Here is a 21,507-nt window from a genome sequence, read left to right on the forward strand (position 1 = left end):
TCATTAAAAAGTTCAATAATTTGTAATAAAGTTTTCACATTACTTGGAACCTTATAGAGTCTTTAATAAAATAAATATCATTCTATTTGAGTTCGTTCTCTATAAATTACTTCATAAAAATCTGTATTTGCATACAAATTCTGTAGTTAAGTCATAACCATTACTTGAAAAACATTTTGCACATTACGAGAGAGATATATAGATAAAACGATACACTTTTTTCGCCCTCTGTTATTTATAGTCGCATTAACCAATGTATTGGGTTATTAGGGACACCATTAATAACATGATGATTTGCATCCACAAATGATCGTGTATGTTGATATGCTTTAAATAACTGATTAGTTCTTGCTTTGTTTTTATAATCTTTTAAATTATCTTTGATGGTGGGCTTAATGGTCAATTGTTGTCTATGGGTAAAGTACTTTCTGTTTGAATACTGTTAATTTCGAAAAAGTTACACGATTCCAAAAAATATTTACTTTCAAAAAATGTTTATAATCCAGATGTGTCGAGACCTATTCTACCACCTACATCGTCGAAGTACCAAATTAACCAATTTCTAAATCATATCTCGTGCGACGCTTTTACGATAAGCGATACCGCCGAATGTCTAAATGTAATTTTAAATTATTCCTCGAGCCGATGGTGTTACATTGTTAAAACAGTAATGCACAATACATCCACGTCTTTACGAGCTGTTTCTAATGAATTTTTTATATCCTGTTTGGTCAAGCTTTATCTAAATGAAAGAAAAACTTACACAAAAAACATAAAACAAGTGCCCGGAGCAAGATAATGAATACAATTATAGTTATTAACGAGACTCCATTTTTTTTTCTCGTTTTTACCGGGAATGAATTATTCTTAAGTCAAAGAATGACTTATAAATATTTCACCGTATTCGTTCAATCGCTATATCGGACCCGCGCGTCATTGAGCTCGAAAAAATCGAGTCGCTCTATCGTAAGACTTAATACAAAACGTGTTTGTTCTCCCGATGTCAAACCGGTCAATCGAGTGCCGACGCCATTGCGATTACGCACAGCGATTCCACTCGTTACGTCAAGAATTCGCCGGGATGCGATTCGAGGTTCGTCAAACATTTTTCAAAATTATAAAACACGTTTAGTTTACGTGAAAATTCGAAATATCTAAGATCGTGGATATTCTATATTTAGATGCTGATAATGTGAAAAATTTATGAATTTTCTTATAAATTAATAACCACTTAAAAAGCAATTTAGTTTATATGGACATTCAAAATATTTAAGATCGTGGATACTTTATATTTAGAAGCTAATGATGTGAAACATAAAATTAATTTTTTTGGCAGTAAATGAACCCTTAAGTGCAACATTCACGTTGAAAGATTGTAAAATGAGATTTCAAATTTCTGTGGTGAAGCTTACCAACTAACGTCTGTCTTTATTTTCATATACTGGATTTTTAATCTCTTTTATATTCAATTAATTCTGTATATCCATAAAGCCATGAACATCTACTACATAAGTCATTAAGAAACCATCTTTTCCATTCGCTGAAAATCATAATTCAAATTACGTTAACCAGAGAAGAATAAATTCTATTAGGTTCACTAATAAGTAATTATCTGTTTTTCATAAAATGGTTACACAAATTAAATTTAAAACATCTTTCTACCCTTTTCTTCATTGAGAACGACCTCGAACATTGTAGAACAAGGCCAAATATCACCGAAAAAGCATAGGATTCTGACTACAGTAAATCCTCGATGAGTGTTCAAAGGCTTCCGGGACTGAACATTAAATATTTCATAAACTAATGGCCACATACGATTGAAACAAATCTCATTAGGTTCAGAATTCCAAACTCTACCACAGTGCTAAACAGTTATTAAAAAATCAGCGTTACACTCGGGGACCTTTCCTTGTCAGTGCCGAGGAGACTTCGAACCCTCACCGAGGATTTACTTCACCTCGAAAATAAGCACTGAATTTGACACAATCTAATGAATTTATTATTGGTACACTTAATACAAAAAAAATTATGAAACCCATCTCACAAATATTGTCACAAAATATTATAAATGACAGAAGTGGAAAGTAAAAAGTACTGAATGAAAGGCCAAAGTCACTTCCCTCTGCCGTGAATATCTTCACTGGTCGCTGGTGTCCTCTTTTACACGATGCTTCTCGCTCGATTCATCGTGCACGGATCGCAAGCACGATGTAATCCGAGCCGTAGAAGCGAAGTAAACCCGGTGCGCGCAGCTCTACTTACGGGATGCTAATTGGAAGAGTAGCCAGCGCAAACGAAGGTAGCCAGTCGAGAAGGACAGAGAGACCGACGGTGGAACGAGGAAGAGAGAATGGTAGACCGGTCCAGCCGCGATCTACCAGTTGATCGAATCGTCGCGAGAACGTTCAGAGAACACGCCGCGATCCAACCGTCGTCTGGCAACGACGTGAACTAACGATCCGGGAAGGATAATCAAGGTGTCGATGCCAGCTGTCATATACACATACCTATACGCGATCGCGTAAACCGTTGAAATCGAGCTAACGATTTCCGTGACGGAGGATGATCGTAGCAATCTCATCGGTACCGACCGTACTAATTGGAAATATTTGTTCCGTATAGAACTTGCCGTTCCGTCCGCTGATAAAGAGATTCCAGTAGACTCCCAGTACATTAATACACCGGTAGATTTTCAAGTGGAGCTAATCAATCGTCGGTAATTGAATTAACGGTTCAATAACACCGGGGCTAACCGACTGGACAAAGTAATTGTTAACTGCACGCGAAGATTTACGATGATGAACCGGTCAGTAGCGGAAGTGCTGTTACGTTCGACGCATATACACTGGTCTGCTCCGCGGATAAACAGTCTATTTATATGGACTTGAGTATGTGGTAGTATGTGGAATCTACGTCTGTGATGAATTGAGCACTTGGAAACAATTAAACTCGGGTCTCATAAATTCGGGTTCTATTCGAACTTGTCTTGTGGGCTTACAGAGTATAGTTATCGATCTGATAGAAGATACTGGAAACGATCATCTTTCGGCTAGAGGGTATTTAACTCAACTGAATTATTCCGAAGTGTTGAAACACGTCTAAATTGTCTTAAGACGTCCTGAATACACTCGCGTAAAGATTAAAAACGCAACATCCAGTGCAATTGCAAAACCATTTACTGAAAGTGAGACGCAATGCGTTTTGGGGTACCAGGATAATCAGCTGGAGAATAGAGAGACCCTAACAGAGAGGAACAGAAACTCAAGTCCATCGAAAGGGGTACAGTATTAAATCGTACTCCCGACTGTTTACCTGGCCGGATATCATCGATACGTCTCGGACGGTGGACAGACAGTGTGGATACCGAGACATAGAGGCGGCAAACGTGGGGTCCGATCCTGGCCTAAGTCGAACGAAGACAACGCTATTGCCGCGTGACGAGGAGTGGGACCGCGGGAGTGGACAGTTCCGAGAGAGCAAGAGAGAACTGTTTAAGAATCCTACGAGAGAGAAAGGGACAGTCCAGGGGACAGCTGGTATCGGCGGACGGTGTTCGTGAATGTGGACGAAGCCTGGCGGTGATGGTGATACCGATGGCATCGGCTGCGGTAGCGCCGGTGGTGGTGGACGATGATGGCCGTGGTGGTGATGGTGGTGGTGGTGGTGGTGGTCAAGAGGATACAAGTGGTGGTGGTGGTCCATCGGGGCATATCGGACCCGCGAACACTTGCTCTCCACAGCCCAGGAGAGATTTGCCCCCTCCTGCCGCGGGCGGCGCCACTCGAGGTGATCCTTTCCTCTTTTCGCCTCTAGGCCATTCTCGAGAGGCGCGCGCGGCAACGCGGTGTCGCGCGATCGGTCCTCGTCGACCTTCGACCAATATACACGCGCTCTTCTCTGTACCGTGCATCGAAAGCCACCAAAACTCCTACCATTTTTTGTTTTTTTCACGGGTGAACTTTTCCGAAACCGACGACGCGCTCCCCGTAACACCGCGCAGCACCACATCCTACACGTTTCCCCTACTCACCGACCCACGTGTGTGACCGTCCTTGCCCCGACCTTCCCCTTCGCCCCCACGTGACACCGGTGCTCTCGGCCACGTGACTACGAGACCAACCCGATCATCGGTTGTGCGGAACGTCAACACCGATCGTACAGCCCCGAGGGATCCGTTCGTTCTTCCGGTGCCGGGGTATGGACATCCTAACGCCCCCGGGGATGTTACCTGCGTAGACGTTGATCCGGTAGTTGCGTAACCTCTGGGACCGGCTGGGCGGTATTTCCGCTGACGGGAAACTTGGCCCCGTGTTTGTGCGCGCGTGTACGTGTGGAGTTTCGAGCAGAGAAGGTAAAAAAAAGGAAGAGGTTTTTTATATAATCCTTCTGACGGCGAAAAGGAATCGACTTGAGGATAGAAGCGAGGGACCTTTTTCGGGTACAATCCGATCCTCCTCGCCGTGGGACTTGGAGGATCTGGAGATATGAATGAATGGAGGACGGGATCGGTGAATGTGCAACGTGACGAGAAAACGAAGTAACGTTCCGTTACGATCGAGAGAAAAAGAGAATCAGTGACTGTTTTCGAAGATACACTATGTAATGGTGTATAGAATGCGATTGATAGAAGAAAAGAGGATTGATATTGTTGTTGGTCCAGATGATTTAAACCGCAGGATCGAATGAACGAATACAATACGTCGAGCGACCTGGCAACAAGAATTCCAAACCCGTCATGCCGGCAGGAAGTGTACGCGAATCGATCGGTGCAATCTCGTTAACGATAGCCGCCCGGGACTCGATTCCACGGTGAAATCAGGCCGAGTCGAGCGACCGGGCTGAATGTGAGAACGGTAGCAAACCGGCGCAACGAGCGTATGTTACAAACGAGCTCGCCACGTGACTATTCGCGACCGGCCGAGGTTTTTTCTGCGCGTCGTTTCAGAGCCTTCCGAGCGCGCGTGTTCAGCTTCGCGGTGTTCAACTGGTCCTTTTCAAGCCGATCGAAACCCCTCCCCTCTCTAATCGACGGCTTAAGATTCCTCGTGCGTTCGTCCCGTGAGTGTTCGAACTGTTCGACCGGCATTCCCCAGTGCAAACGATTACGAGGGAACGATTGCGTCAGCCGTGAAAATTGCGCGCTTTTTTAGTTTAATGCTTGTATCACACGGAATTATGGTTATCGATCGACACCCGGTGTAATTTCTTGAGCGTCGAGAAGGGGCCGACCCGGAGCGGTATGACACGACGAGTACAACAACGTTGATCGCATCGTTCGGTACCAGGTTACAGTGTAATTTGGCGGAATTTAGTTACAACCGGAGGCAACTCCAGCGTTATTAAGTCAGAACGGATCGGGCCGTAAAAAGAAACGATTCAACCTCCTCTTCTTTCCTGCGCGTCATCGGTCAGCAAAGCGGCAACCGCTGAAAACCGGGAGACTTTAATGCTCGCGTAGACGCGATCGTTTCACATCTAGCTACGAAGCTACGGTGATAAAAAAAACGATTGTTTCACGGACAAATCATATTACTCGATTTTAGATTCAGGCGAGTCGTCTGTCTCGGGCATATTAGAGTTGGAATGAATTGATGACAGGCGATTCACGTGCGACACGACGTTCGAATCTACTGTAATTGAATAATTCTAGACTGGGACAGGATCCTCCACGTGCACTAGCTCCCAGCGCGTGACACTTCAATTGCACTCCTCGACGCTCGCCAGACAACTTGTTGAAACGAATCTCGCTCGACCAACCTGAAAGCATCGTGCCCCTTGTATGATCGTGTCGAGGGTTCGAGTGACTAAAACTTTTCGGAACTTCCACGCGTGTGTTCGGCAACAGGTGTTCCCGTACCACCCGTTCGTTCGTTTCGTTTGCACCGAAAGGAGGAACGGATCAGGCTCGTTTTGGAGATTGGATGTGTGTACCGTTTTAACGATGACGTGGACCGTTATATTACCATCTATTGTCTCTAGACTGGTCGAACGTGAGTGAAAAAAGTACCGATGATCCACACGAAAATGAACCGTACGATGATCCACGATTTATAAACACGGTTCTTATTGAATGTCAACGTCGACGCTTTGTTCACCGCGTGGAGACTGAAAAGAGAAAGTGTATACTAATAAGGCACGTGGAAGAGGCAGGTATTAGTGATATCGGAATATTGTACCACTGACACTAAAGGGACTGGTGTACCGAACGAAAAAGACTCTATGAACCTCTATTCGTACTCACTTGAACAGTGGTGGTGCGTTGCCATCTCTAGGCAACCGACACACGGTGTCCCGTCGCGGACGGGACTGAACTGTCCGCGAATTCTGGTGATCGTGATCGAGAGGAGGCATCTGCCCCGGTAAAAGTGGCTCATCATGTCCGTGCTCGAGGCTGGTGATGCCGACAGGACGACGATGTCACCTCTGGACGAAGTCGTGTCCCCGACGAGCGTCGAGTCGGAACTGATGGTCACCGACATGTTGGACGAGCACGAGACCACGCTGAACGAACACAGGGACGGCAAGCGTAAGAGAGACACGGACGGCGACGAGCTTACGCCCAGGAAACTGCCGTCACTGACGAGGAACAACAACGACGTGGGCTTCGTTCTCGACGAGAGCGCCGATGACGATCTTCATGATGATAGGGACGACGTGAGTTTCACTGGTTTCTTTTTTTTTTTTTTTTAGGAACACATTGTTACTATTTGGTTTGATCTTGTTAACAGGACACGAGGAGAGTTAAATTCTGCTTTTGCAGACGATTTGTCTTGTTAGAGTTTTTAGGGGATGGTTTAACTCTGAAAGAGTAGTATTGTATTCCAGTTTTGGGGATTGAAAGGATTGTTTAGGGAGGGGGATAGATAGAAAACAGGTTTCTGTTAATATAAAATAATTAAACACAGTCACAGGAGACGGTATACAGGGTGGTACCAGAAAAATGGGTTTAGGACTTTGAGGATAGATAGCATTCATCAAATGGAGGAAAAGTGTGCGATATGGGTCGAAAAATTAATATTTTCCGAATGATAGACATAGTTTTTGGAGGCTTTTTTCTCCAGTTCGCAAGTACTATCTACCCTTAAAGTACTGAAATATTTTTTCATCACCGTGCAGACGATCCAAATAGTATTGTTTGTTGAAGTACATTGACTCAGTCAGGGTAACATTGTCCCAAGGCAAAAAATGATCGTTTTCAATTATGCAGTTCTGCTAATTTTTAAATTAAGTTGATTTTTACGTGAAAAGGTATTTCACATAAAACTACCTACAAATGAGCTACCAAATCGAAAATGATGATTTTCTGACTTTGGACAAAGTTACCTCAACTTACAATACCTTAAAAAATACTTTGCAAGTTCCACGAATTCTTTATGCCTCATATTTAAGTTATAAATAGGTCACCTGGATCTATCCTGGTCTTCTACCGTTAAGTCATCCGATGATTCACGAATAGGCATTTACCGAGAAAGCTAGACAGCCCTAAGTTAACAACCCCAGGCACACATTCGTTCCGCCGCGCTATTCCCATTCACTTCCCGAAGCGATTCGAATGATGCGAAAGTTGAATATCGAATGCCACGGGGGAAACTTGAGAAGCGCACCACCGTCGTGGGCAACGTTTCAGTGACATTTATCCTCTTTTAAACCATACTCCGTGGGCCCTCTTCGGCGGACGGGTCTCAGACTACATTGCGTAGAAACTAAATTCTCACGTGGCAAGTGAAAGAGCAGCTGTCGGTTGAAGTGTCCGCCCACGCGCGTTTTATACCTGTTTCACTGTCGTGAACGTATTCGGCTGGCTCTGTCGCGCACGACGACAACAAATCAGGTGTGCTGTTCTCGATCCCGTAGTATAATAAAACGAAGCTATTAGCTGCGTCATCCTTACGGCCCAGGAAGCCCCCCCCTGTTATAGGAGCCATCTTGATTCGATTAACGTCTTTCAGTTGATTTCGTCGATCCGCGCCAGATAAACGTCGCGGCGATAGAGATCTTCGAAGTTCGAAATCTCAGGTACGTTCGACGAATAACGACAGCAATCACGACCGTACAATTTCTCCATTCTATCCAGCCGTTATTTTCGTTCGTGAAATGTTAAAGGTGTTCCATCAATCGAAACTTAAATCTCGTCGAACAAATTGCCTGTTAGTCTAGGTCCTAGACTCTACGAGCCAATATGATCTTTCCGCTGCCATGTGCCACGTGCTCGAACATTAGTACTCATTTCTACGAGGCTACAACCTTCTAATTGCCGCCGTAAAACCAATACGGAACTGGGCCCTCTAAGTATCCATTAAATATATCCCCTGAACGCAACAATGCTCGTGGAAAAATCGAAAACAATATTCTTCGGTTTACTGCATCGTCGGTGCAACTAAAGTCTCTCATAACACGACAATACCGAAGGGAGGCTCTAGCAGCTCCGTCGAGGAAGTAGTTGCGAAACGACAAGGCGGTAAATCTCGGCTCCTCTAAAATTCCATTTTTATTCGCTGCTGTTCCACGATGGCGTCGTACCTCTTGAAGGAAATTTCAAATCGCCCATAAAATACCTTGTTAACATACGGTCCTTCTTAAATAACTTTTAGTTTCGTTCGTCCTGTTACTTTTGCAATAAAAAAAAATATGAAAAATACCCTTACGTTTCAAATTTTACCCCCGGTTCAAGTATGAAAAAATTGCCAAAAAATAGGTCCCTATTCTGTGATCTTTTCTCTGTAAAATTTATTTCTTCCTATTCGCGCACTCTACAACTATGACCAGGCCATGCCAAGAAAGTTGTAGAGTGCGCGGTGTACGGATTCAGGTATCCCCGCCTTTGTCTGCTGCCACTTTCTTTTTTCAAATTTTGATTGCACATTCATAATCAACGACATCGAAATCCTCGGTATAACAAATTTTATAAAATTCAAAGAACGTCTTCGCATTTTGGCAAGATTTTCACCATTTGGGACCAGAGTAGTAGCCTCGGTCGCTCATCCTTGATCGTGGAGCTTCAGGGGGCAAGATCAAGGATCCCCGTAGTCGGTTCTCTCCGCGCGGGTAGAAGATACAGCCGTGACAGGACTAATCAGCGGCTGGATCGAGCGTCCCGCGTCCCTGTTGCTCCGAAACGATGATCGGAAATTTATTATCTTGATCGGATAACCGCGGCACTGTACGAAGCGGCCTAATTGCGGCAAGGTAACATCGCTGTAGCGCGTTCGCGCTCGAGATACAAGATCTTATAGGGTGCCTTCTGGATCCATCCTCTAACCCGTTCCCCTGGGTTTTACGATCGTCGACCGTCGTCGTTCGCTCGAAAACGGGGACACGGTCCAGTGGCGCGCGCGTAGGCAGGATCGTCGTAGGATACGATGGAGTCCGTGCACACACGAGGTCACGAAACGGGTTTCAGGAAAAATCTACGCGCGATCCTGAGATCCGACGAGACGCGATGTCCTGGCATCTCCTGACCACCGGTAACCGACACGACGCCGGTCCCCACGAACCGTCGAACACCATTAGAGATCCCATTAACCGCGTTTCCCCGTGACGGAGACCCGTCTCTCTCTTTCTCATGCGGATCTTCTCGGTCCTTTCACGGTTGAATCGGATTTTTGAGGTTAGGTCGGGGAACCGCGTGTCTGCTCCTTGGAAAGAGAATTGGGTGAATTTGTTTTGTGGAAGGTTCGAATTACGAACGGAAGATAACAAACTGAATGGACAGTTTCTGTGAATGTTAGTTTTGAGGTTAGAGTAGTAGTTCTTTTTGAATGGATGGACTCGAATCCAGAGAAGTATTTAACCCTTTGAACTCTTGCACCTGTGCAATACTCGTTTTAAAAGTGCGTCAAAGAAAGTCCGTTTAGATTTCCTTTCTACTTGTTAATAAACAAATGCTATCTGTGTAAAATTTTTATCACAACAGGATGATAAAACTAGGTATAACAGAGATATAGAAATAAGAATTTTATGACAATTTGCACATTCAATAATAATTTTCAAAGTATGTGAACGAATGTGTGAGTCACTGCATCGATTCTCGATATGTACCTAATATTCATTAGTTCAGCTTCGAAACTAATCCAAGTTTGCATAAACGATTTAGAATTGTGGTAATAATCTATTTTAAGGCCTCGTGTCATTTCTCAATAATCGTTGTTACAGATTTCTAGTAATAATTTCCTTGACTACACTACCATCTATCAAAAGTAACATTAATCATTTAGACTAGAATCACACTGCAGACACGCAAATATTACTTAATGATTCTAAAGCTTGTCAAACAAGGTAATAAATGAACAAAAGGAAAATCAGATTGAAATTACAAGCTTTTATAACATCAAATGATATATAACGTATCGACAATAACTCTCACAGTAAATTGAATTAAAATGGTTTCCAAGATATTCAGGCCTGAAGTTTTTATTCAATTGCTGCTGATCACACACACACACACACACCAAACATCAAATATTCAATGATATTTATGTCATCCACCATTTATCTACTATTCTCTATTCAGTTATTAAACATACAAACTTACGAATCAATTTTTCATACATAAAAATCTCCGGAATAATAAAAAGGAATGTGCTCTGCAGAGTAAACAACGCTGTGAAAAGGCTATAAAAAGTCTATTCGCGTGTAGTCGTACGTGTTCAGATCGAGGAATCGCCTTCGAGGAAACACCGGAACGGGTAATAGCTTAACATCATCCGACGATCGGGGATTCTAGAGATTACGGGACAATTTATTTACACACAATTCCGTAATGTGTCGACGTCGCGTTCCGTGCGTCCGATCCAATGTGCACGCTTGCTCCGATGCCGATTCCAGGATCCATAGAACAGCATCCAGGGATTCCATTAACCGTATTTCCAGTCGATCGCCGATTAAAAATCATCCACGATCGTTTCTGGCACCGATTCTTTCTCCCGCGACTACATCCTTCGATATTACCGTTCGCCATCGACGTGTACACGAAGTCCCATTTCTTCTGCGTCTTCGAAGAATACGTCTCTAGCTTTCGAAATTTACTACTTTAGAAAGTGGCAGTGACAACGTGTCTATTCAGAAGGACAGCTTGTAGTTCTTTGCTCTGTCTGCTGTTGGATCGTGTACTCCCTGAACCATTAAGGGGTTGATTTCAACATGTGAGTTCGGATCTTCGGATTGATTCGAGATTCCAAGATTCCTCTGATACTATTCCATTATTTACAAGGGAATATTAGAAAATTTCTTAGTTATGTTTTATCACTGTTTGAAAAGTTATTTCTCGTGATTGAAATTTCACTCCTTAGATAACGAGACTGGCAGCGAGTCTATGAAGGAAAACAGCTTTCCTCCGTTTTTACGATATTGTTTTAGGGAATTGCTAACTGTCAAAGTAAATAGCCATTCATAACGGCATGGAAAGCTATAATTTTTACGAAACATCAAATATTAAATTTCAAGCATTCCTGAAAGTTTATTAAATCCTATGGCTCGATCTGTGTCTCCGAATATCTTTTCAAGAATCAATAATCTCCCACTGCAGTGTTTACCTAACCGACTAACATTAACGCGCCTGAATTCTTTAAAAACACGAAATTACACTCGAAGACACCTGAACCCCTCCGAGTAACTGAAGTAATTTAAAAGGACATAAAATCCAAGATCGTCCAAGTATTCACGTAATAATCTCCAGAGTTCAGAAGGGTTCAATTTTCCATGAAGTTCCGCCCATGGAAAGTCAATCTTTCCTGGAACGTCGTAAATTCTCAAACGGGCCATTCTCTGTTTTTTTTTACGCCTACATAGTCGTGTCACTCTCGTCGCATCGATTCCTCTGTTAATCGATTCGAGTTCATCGACGCGGTGTTAAGGGGCATTCGTGAGTATTCGGTGAACTTCTAACGATAATGTACACCCTCGATCGTAGAGGGGAAAACAGTAAACTCGCGGTTTGATCATCGTGAAGATCCCCGGCGGACAGTTTCGACGCTCGTTGGTAATCGCCGTTATAAAGTTATACGAACGGTTAAAGGTGAGGCTGGCGTCCCTGCCTTTCACGTGGCACACACACACACACACACACACACACAAGGGTGAGGGGGAACGAGGTTGGTTAGGTAGGAACACGTGGTTTTCATTCCTGACTCTCACGTCGTTCGATCTTCTTCATTTGGGAGGAGGTGGAGGCGCGCGTTGTTATTAGGTTTAGTTATTCCTCCCTACGGAAACTGTAATCCCCTGTCAGGCGAGGAAACTAAATACACTTAACTCATACTTTCGGTGCTGTTTACAGTTAGCCGTGCGGTCAGTCGATAATGGTTATTTCATATTAATTGCTTTGTAGTGTTGGGTTCAGGGGAATTCGGTCGGGATAATGAGGTCTTGTGATTCGAACTCAATTATGTACGATTCGTTATAGATACTATTGTTATAGCAAGTATAAATATGAGAAAGTTATTCTATTGTGTAGACACATGAGGTTTCGATTTGCAATTAAATAATCTACAGCACAGGGAGATAATTGGAATATTTGTAAGGTAAACTCATTGAATTGCACACGGAGCATTTGTTTATATATAGTGACTCATAAATTTGTTCACAAAAGTTTGTGCCATATTTGTTTGGCCAAATCACGTACCAGTGAATTTCATATTAAAGACAAGAAATATTTATCACAGAAGGATGATAAAAGTAAGTATAACAAGGATGCAGAAGTAGGTGTTGGATGACATTTATCCAACGAGATCAAAGATTCAAAACAAAACTTTTTAATTACTTTCTCATACATGGTAAACAATTTATTTACGTTTCACCTTCTCTATACATTCTATTCTAACGGCAAAGTTTTCTTATAAACAGTTTTCTCATCTACCTTCACCTACTTCCCTACAAATATCCCGAAACACATTTAAAAATCCTCAATTTCAAGTCAGCCTAAATCCTTTCGCAACTTCTATAAATTTAATCCTTCCCCTCTCTAAATCTCACTCAAACATGAAGATATTAAGCACATTTACCTGTCCATTTATTAAAATTTAGAGTCATAAATTATTCACGTTCTCAGGGACGATCCAAGAAAACGCTGATTAATCCGTAATATTTCATACAACTCTACGAGACATATACCATTTCGTTAACCCTTTCATTCCTAAATTGTTTAAAATTTACCAAACGAATATTTTGTTGTACTTTCGCATATACTAGATGGCATATAAATGATTCACAAGAACATTTTAACATTTTGAATCCATCTAATGCCATTTTTCATTCGTTGCCATTTGGCAATTTTATCTACAATAATTCCCATTATAATATTATTATAACCAGCAAAACCAAATTTTTCATATCTTTGATCAATAAACCCTCTTGAAATATTTGAAAGAATTTATAATTTTATAATTAAGTGTTTGTAACAGTGCTCAACACTTGAATTCCATCAAATAAAAAAAACAAAGCACAAATAATGTCTCACTCCACCGATAAGCTATTAAATCCACATTCAAATTTGTGTCATACCAACTATACAAGACTAGAAGAAATTATTATACATATACTCACATATATGAAAAAATACATGATACTAATAATTTAGTTAAATATTTACAAATAAGGGAGCCACCTCTGATTTCAATAATTTTTCAATACATTATCAAGGTCGTCACCCTAAATACTGTTGCAAAGGTTTTAGTTGTGAAGAAACTTTATCAATGTCACTCAATAAGATGACCTAGACAACATACGTCAAGGTCATCGGTCATTTTACTTATTAACACTACTAAAGTACAATACCAAACTTTTTCTGATAATAACATGCTTACAAACAGCGATCCCCACCTAAAACCTTCACAATATTACTCAGGCTGATGCCCTTGACAACATATTAAGAAATGTGTTGTCATGCCACATAAAGACGCCCATTTTACGGCTATTTTAGGTCTAATACGCCCTTAAGCCGTCTTCAAGGCGTCATGTGCTATCAGAGAGGTGGCTGCCTTATTGTATATATTTACGATACTTCATTTTCTAATTTAAAATACATTACCAAGTGGCTATAGTGGGAACAAAAGGGTTAAAATGGAATTCCCTATAAGCGTCTGTTTCTTATGAATGTATCGCGACCTGTATCCGTTTCTCATTCCGTTCCATTGTCTTCGACCTAGCACGTCCGACGAGCTTCCTCTTCAATCGCAGAGTGCACGCGTCTGACGCTTATAGGAAATTCCACGTTTACTCGTCAGTCATCGTGTCCACGACGATCGAAGTATTTTCCCTCCAGAAAGAGAGAGAGAGAGAGAGAGAGAGAGAGAGAGAGAGGGGAGATAGATAGATAGATAGATAGATAGATAGATAGATAGAAAGAGACAACGGATTTTCACGGGAAAATTCCGAGCGGCGCGCGAGCCACGGTAGTCAAAAGGCCAGATATAAATCAAACGGTGTGGCGTCTTAGATAATGATAGGCATGCGCGATGCTCGTACGCGCAGGCCGCGACGTCTGATATATTGTTCGCTGGCTCCCGAAGGTAGCTGTTAAAATTCTTGGTGAATGATAATCCCGGCTCGGTTGGCCGATGCGTGCACGATTTCCGGACTGTCGAGGTAGCCCTGTATCGTTACGATAACGTTGGGCCAAGCAATCATCGATCAGAGAAATTGCACGCTTCCGCTTGTTTTTCCTCACTTGGCACTCCTCTGGTTGTTGCACATTGTTGCAGGGAGTGCACACCTTGGTTAGAGTCTGTGGTCGAACTTCTCGTGTCCCTTCGTTAGCTTCCGACCAGGTAATTTCCGAACCCGCTGGAGTGGAATAAAAAAAACTCGACATTGCTTTTAGGTCAGAAAAAAATGAATTGCAACAGACGATTCGATGGCGTTGCTGATGATTCGCGTTCAGCACGTACTTTGATCTTCGAACTGGTTCAATCCGCAAAAACCACAACCCAGCAATAAACATGACGCTAGTTGCAAATTGGGATTTTGAATTTTTGATGACTAGGAAGTTGAAGGGAATAAAAGGGAATTGAATTTGTAACATATTGTTTGGAGTAATGTTTCCTTGGAAATTCTTCCTTGGTAATAATTTGAAAGGTAAGAAAAAATTGTCATTAAAAATGCGTGGGCAACAAATTCTCACCTATAGTAATTATCCTGATACCATATACACGGTGTCAAAAGAAGGATCCTATTGTTAGAGCTCAAAAATGTGGAAGTTAATTTCACACTGAAAGGATTGATTTTGGGACCTATGTTGATTAGACATTTTTTACTTTTCTCGCTCAGTACTACACTGCGTGACATAACTACAAAACCACCCTAAAATATTCAATTCTTATGTATTATGGTTAAAATACAAACAAACCAAGTATGCCACGTCTAAAATCGTATTATGCAATAATGTTTCCAACGAGAAGGATAGATTACATTCCCTAGAACAAAGTGGTTTGTTTTTGTTTGGACTACAATATATAAGGATTGAAAATTTTTGAGTGGTTTTATAGTTATGCCACGCAATGTATAAGACACTAAATTTTGGACCCTAAGTTTTAGACCTTTCTCTTTTAAGACCCTGAATATGCTACAGAATAAAGTTTTACATTCACTTTTGAATGTACTATTTCTCAAGAAGGCTTATTTTCAAATGAATCTAACAAAGATAAAGTGATTGTATTACTGTAACAGGATCCGATGTCTCGACAGTCGACTGTCACAACAGGCGGATCAAAATGACCCAGGATTCGGTGTACGAGGCTTAAAAGGATCTTAAAACCTATCTATAGACGTAAAAATCATAATCGAATTAACTAGTGTTCTCTCCATATAATCCTGTAACTGGGTTCACATAACGCGATTATAGAGAGCAATGTGATTTGACGGTCATTTAATTTGCTTTTAAACCGTTTATATTTTTATGATGAAAACAAAAAGAGACAAAGCTAAACGATTGAGCAGTAAGTACCGCTGCAAGCTTAGATTGATGGGAATTTAATTGTTGTTTGAGCATATCGAAAATACTTTGCAAAACATATAGAATTTGTTTATATACGGCAGTAACGTGTTAACGATACATCTATCGATTAATCATAGAATTACTATATAATAGATATAGACGATGATCGTTTAATTATTTCCAATCAATCATATATAAATAATATTTCTTACAACGTCGCTTTACCTTTTTTTATTTTTATTATTTTGTGTCCAGTAAATATTGGTTTCCTTGGATGTTGAAGCAATTTAATCAAGTGATAGCGTCTCCTATTGATTTCTTCCGTCGCGTATAGAGAATTGAGTTATTAGAAGATCCTTTCGACGAGGTAGTTAACGCGTTCTTCCGTGGAAATATTGCAACAATGAAATTGAATATAAACGGTCGACCACGGCAACGTCTGGAACGGCGTTAAACTATTCGCACGAATCGTACGCAAATTACCTTGAGTGATCGTTCGTTCGCGTGTAAATTACGAGCGATTATGAAGATTACAGGTGCTGTAACGACATTCTCACCTGGCATCCAATTTGCCGGAAACGAGCGGATTTTTTATTCCTTATTCTATAGGTATTAAGGAACGTGTAGGTGACAAAATGGCTTGCTAACGGGCTCGAATTTTTTTTTATGTTCTCATCTCCTGCATTGCAAATCACGACAAGATTCGAACTTTCAGTAGTATATGATTACTTCGCGAAATGATCGATTATGTAAATTGTTTTCTGAAAGTTTTACAAGAGTTCGATACGTTTTTATTCTTCGATTATGGTAGTTTATAGTTTGATACTTTCACCATAAAAAATTCTGGACGTTTAAGTCGGATCTCCTTTTCTGATAGATAGTGTTTCGTGAAAGAGATGTTATTTGTTCATGACAACAATTGGGGGCTTCGGAAGATGATGGGTTCATGTAATATTCATGTGATAATCGTAGTTTTTTTAGCGAATCATCGTAGTATGTGGCGGTCTTTCGCATAGTACCTTATTCCACTTTGTCCAGTCACAGAATAAAACAGATATAAAGGAGATGAAAGACGTAATATGTGACGTAGTTGTGTGTAGTAGAGTGAAGTAGTTAACCCCTTGGCCTACGATTTTCTTAACGTCTGCCAGGATTGCATTGTTGTCGATAATTTCCCAGAAACAAAAGGAATGTTCTACTAATCGCAACTGTATTTTTACTATAAAAGTTAAATATTAATGCCGGAACGTGGCATTTCCCTTCAACTTAAATAAAACCGAATAATATTCTTCTTTGATGAATTAATTTTTAAATCATCAACACGGGTCTGACTGGATGTTATAGGACAAGGGGTTAAACAACGATCGAACGTACGCAGATGCTTCGCACCATTTCGCAGAAAACTAATCCCGCGAAGAGCGTAGCGGAAGCGAAGCGAACGAAAAAAAGAAACCGCGATCTGAATCAACGCGATCGTCCGTACACAGTCCCATTCACGGGGCGATCGCGCGCGTTTTAAAGGCCGCTGTTGCGCCCACAGCCGCGAAATACGAAGCTCGAACCTGTTTCTAATCCAACGGAACACCACCCCGTACTCCCTTATCTGTCAGCTTCCGCGGTAGGTGAAAGGAGGCAGCGGATAAGCGAAGGTATAACAAGAAGGGAGAGACCCGGGAGCCACCGGGCGGCGGCTGCCTAGGCGTGCCACGATGTAATAATATACAGTCGGTGGCTGTGTGAGTAAAACGGCCGTTACACGGATAAATTTGCCCGTGAGCCCCGTGGCGGCCGTTTATTGAGTCCCCATCGAGACGACCGCGGGGCCTCGCCCTCTCGCGTATACATACAGTGAGAGTCAAAAGTGAGTATACACTTTAAAAGTATGGGATTCATTCATATTTATTTCTCTGAATTTAAAATCTAATATTTCGTATCGATGCTCTATTACATTGAGATCTGGAGACCGTGGAGGAGGACATAACTGATTGAAAGTGTTTGCCACCAAACAATGTTCAACCACCTTTGCTGTATATTTTTGGTTGCGATCTCATTAAAAGACTCATCAATGCACTCGCAGCTGAATTTGATTTTAAAATATTTAAATATCCAAATTTGTCCATAGTAGGTACTATGAATAAAAATCATCTGTTCTACACCGGAGGTTGCCATACTAACCCAAATCATAACAAGACATTCGCTATATTTAACGATACTTAGGAAATTTTTTGGTTATATCTTCGAGTTTCTTTCTTTCGAATTTTTTGGCTGCCTATTCACCCCGAAAATGTTAAGAAAATCATATCCAACTGTAATACTGCTATGATGTTACAATAGTAGGATACTACAGAAGTATACATAGTTTTGCCTCTTACTGTATACAGGGTGTTCCAAAATAGCTCGACTCCCGGAAATGAGGGTTTCCTGGGATGATTTGAAACAATGTTTTCCTTAGCAAAAATGTTATCCGAGGCTTTGTTAACGAGATATTAACGAAAAACCTCGACCAATCAAAGCGCGAGCGTGGTAGCGTTAGCAACGCGCTGCGATTGGTAACCAACCCTACCGCGGAAACTCGGCCGGCAGACTCGCGCCCTGATTGGTCGAGGTTTTTCGTTAATATCTCGTTAACAAAGCCTCGGATAACATTTTGGCTAAGGAAAAAGTTGTTTCAAATCGTATCAGGAACCGTCAGTTCCGGGAGTCGACGCTATTTTGGGACACCCTGTATATATGTTTATGCGTTTGCACGGTGCGCGCCGTCTGGGACCGGCTTTAATCCAGATCTTTATTGCCCTCCCACGAGGGACAGTAGAAACGGGCGGGCGAGGCGTGGAGAACTCGTTAAAAGACTTCTACTGGTACCCAGGTGTCGCGATCGTCGAAAGAAACGAAAAAAAAAAAAATCCACGGGCCTGGGGCTTCGTGGGGCTTTTCTCCGGCGACGGAAGGATTTGCGAAATTATGCCGAAGCTCTCTTTACGGGAATCCGTGTTTCCCATCGCGACTTAACGCTGCTGCTGGATGACGTCGTAAGCTGGTGTGGAGAATTTATCGACAGGATACTATCTTGAGCGGGGATCTCTTCAGGATCGTTTGAATTGTGCATCCTTGGGACTTTGCGGGTAAAAAGCTATCGGTGTTTTGGGAAATTCTGTTTGCTTGGTGGATTGTTTTGTACCACTTTTGGTACGGGTACACCTACTTCGATTTTGGTGTAGGTTGTTTGAGTAAATATTCGCTGTACGTTGTGAAATGTGGTACTGTTTAAGTGGGAGTGGTATAATAGTAGATTAATGTAGTAGTATTTTAATAGGAGTTAGCAGATATAATAGTTACTTCAAATAAGGGAACATCGTGGGTCTTAAATCGGTGTTACCTTGGAACATCTATTTTCACTCTTTTCAAATTTATTATTTATTCTGTTAGTTAAATTTTTAGGAAGCTGGTCAATATCAATTTTCATAGTATTTCTATAGTTTCTTAGCGCTCAATGAAGGGTCAAAGTAGTATAGCCTCCATAAACGTAGGTATAAGATCGTTGGTTACAGCTAATCAATTTGTTTCTAATCGAAAGATTTCTAGGCTGCGGAACTTTACGCAAAATAACATTTTTCGAAATGATTTCTAAAGACAGATGTTGAGATTGAATTTTCTTTTTCTTAAGCATTTTAGTATGACAAGAATAAAACAGAAAATGTGTTAGATCTGATGTTAACTTTAACGTCTATTTTTTTATGTCTACTAATTTTGGTTGTAATTATTCAATTTGAATTAAACAACGGAAACCATTGATTGACCTGGAACAGTTGAAACAGCTAACAACAAAAGTATATTTAAAAAACAACACAAAGTATTTTAATTGCACTCGATGTGTAAAAACACAAGTACTTTCGATGTAGAACCGTTTTCCCCCGTGGGAATGGATCGTTAAGAATACTAAAGGGTAATTACAGTAAAAGAAACGCGATACGCGTTTCTAATTCACAGTTCCTCTCACACAAAATCGTATTCACCTGAGGAATAACAGCTGGCTTCGTGATCATCGGCTAAATGCAGCTTCAAGTCTCTGAAGTATGCATGTTGTCTACGGAGCGGAAGATAATAAACGTAGGTAACAGTACCATAAAAGTTTTTTTTGGTTGTTCGTTTCTTCGCCATCCGGGAGTGACGGTTACACCGCAGCTACTGTATCCGTTTTGTTACGCGAGCGAGCGCATTCTCCACTCTACCACTGCTGAAACGCGAATCGCCCGAGTTTTCGCGTTCCTCCAGCTTCTAGGCATAGAGCAATTGGTCAGTTCGAATCCGTGTTCCTTGAACTCTATTTCAGTTCAGTTCCAATTCAATTTTTCAACATTTTTTCGTACCAGTTTTCTTCGGAATATGACAGTTCATACACCGATCAACAATATCAGTATATTGTGTCTGTCTATTACTCTCTGTTTCTACTTGTAACGAACATTCATGATGGTGTGATATTGTCTGTTTTCTACATACTTTATTATTTTCTTATCAATTCTTACGAATTTTATATAGACTTTAGTTGGATCCAGCTAAAAATCTACGTTGATTTTATTTAAACCGAATGAATCGAATATTGGATAACATGCTATTAGTAATTTTTGAAGAATGTGTGTCTATTATTAGAAATAACGAAGTGAAAATTAGGCAGGAAAGATATACACTAGTTCTATTGCTAACCATTGGAAACGTACAATATTTTGAAGAATTTATAATATATATTTTACTAAAATATCACTCCTTTATTTCCTTTATTTTCTAATTATTTCGGACGGTATAAATGACTCAACGTCATCTAAATTCTATATTTTTATTTAAAAGAATCGAGTACGAACATACATCTGAAAAATGATCACTTCCGGAACATTTTAAGAGCAAGTAAAACAAAACTCCTTATGCACTTAATTTCCGTGACGTATAATACACGAGTCAAATGTCCATATTAAGTTGTATTCAGCAAACGAATACACGGTGTAGCAATATAATTTATGTGAAACATATTCAGAGCGATTAGGGCACAATGAAATTTGAATAAAATGGCGATAACAGAAATTGCAAATTGGTCATTAATTGGCTATAATACCGTGATATGTGAATTCCATGACAGACATTGATCCTTATGAATATTCGTTATTTCACGTTGCACGAATAAACCATTCGAATTCCTCTTATCTCTGTCACTTAACATTTCATTATACATACACTTCTAATTAGCCAACCGTATCGAGGAAACAGAATTTCTTTGCTATCTCGAAACGCATTAAGATAGTCACAATCAATTACCGTTTCGTATTAAAAAGAAATGACGATTATATCGGAATATATTGCGAAAGGCAAGTAGCTAAAAGCAAAAATTAAAAGACACTTATGGGTCCACCAAAATCGATTTTTCAGAACAGTTATTCGTGTATTAGCTGAAAGGCTTTCCATAAAAATTCTTAAGATGATGGTTCACAGGCTGCTTGTACTACGCAATGTTTTTAATACTAAAAGATATAGAATTTAAGGGTAGACATTATAGAATTAGCAAAATCAATACGATACGAACTTTCAGTAAA

General features: G+C 40.9%; 1 protein-coding gene across 1 annotated transcript in view; it reads left to right on the forward strand.

The window, feature by feature from the left end:
* The first annotated feature begins 6,375 nt into the window (after positions 1-6,375).
* LOC107185854 (transcription factor AP-2-epsilon) overlaps positions 6,376-21,507 on the forward strand; it is a 109,049-nt gene continuing 93,917 nt past the window's right edge. The window contains exon 1 of the mRNA XM_015573627.1: positions 6,376-6,654. Coding sequence (XP_015429113.1) covers positions 6,376-6,654 — 279 coding nt within the window. The remainder of the gene's footprint in view (positions 6,655-21,507) is intronic.

Source organism: Dufourea novaeangliae, unplaced genomic scaffold (genome assembly GCF_001272555.1).
Source record: "Dufourea novaeangliae isolate 0120121106 unplaced genomic scaffold, ASM127255v1 scaffold56, whole genome shotgun sequence".
NCBI classification, from domain to species: Eukaryota; Metazoa; Arthropoda; class Insecta; order Hymenoptera; family Halictidae; genus Dufourea; species Dufourea novaeangliae.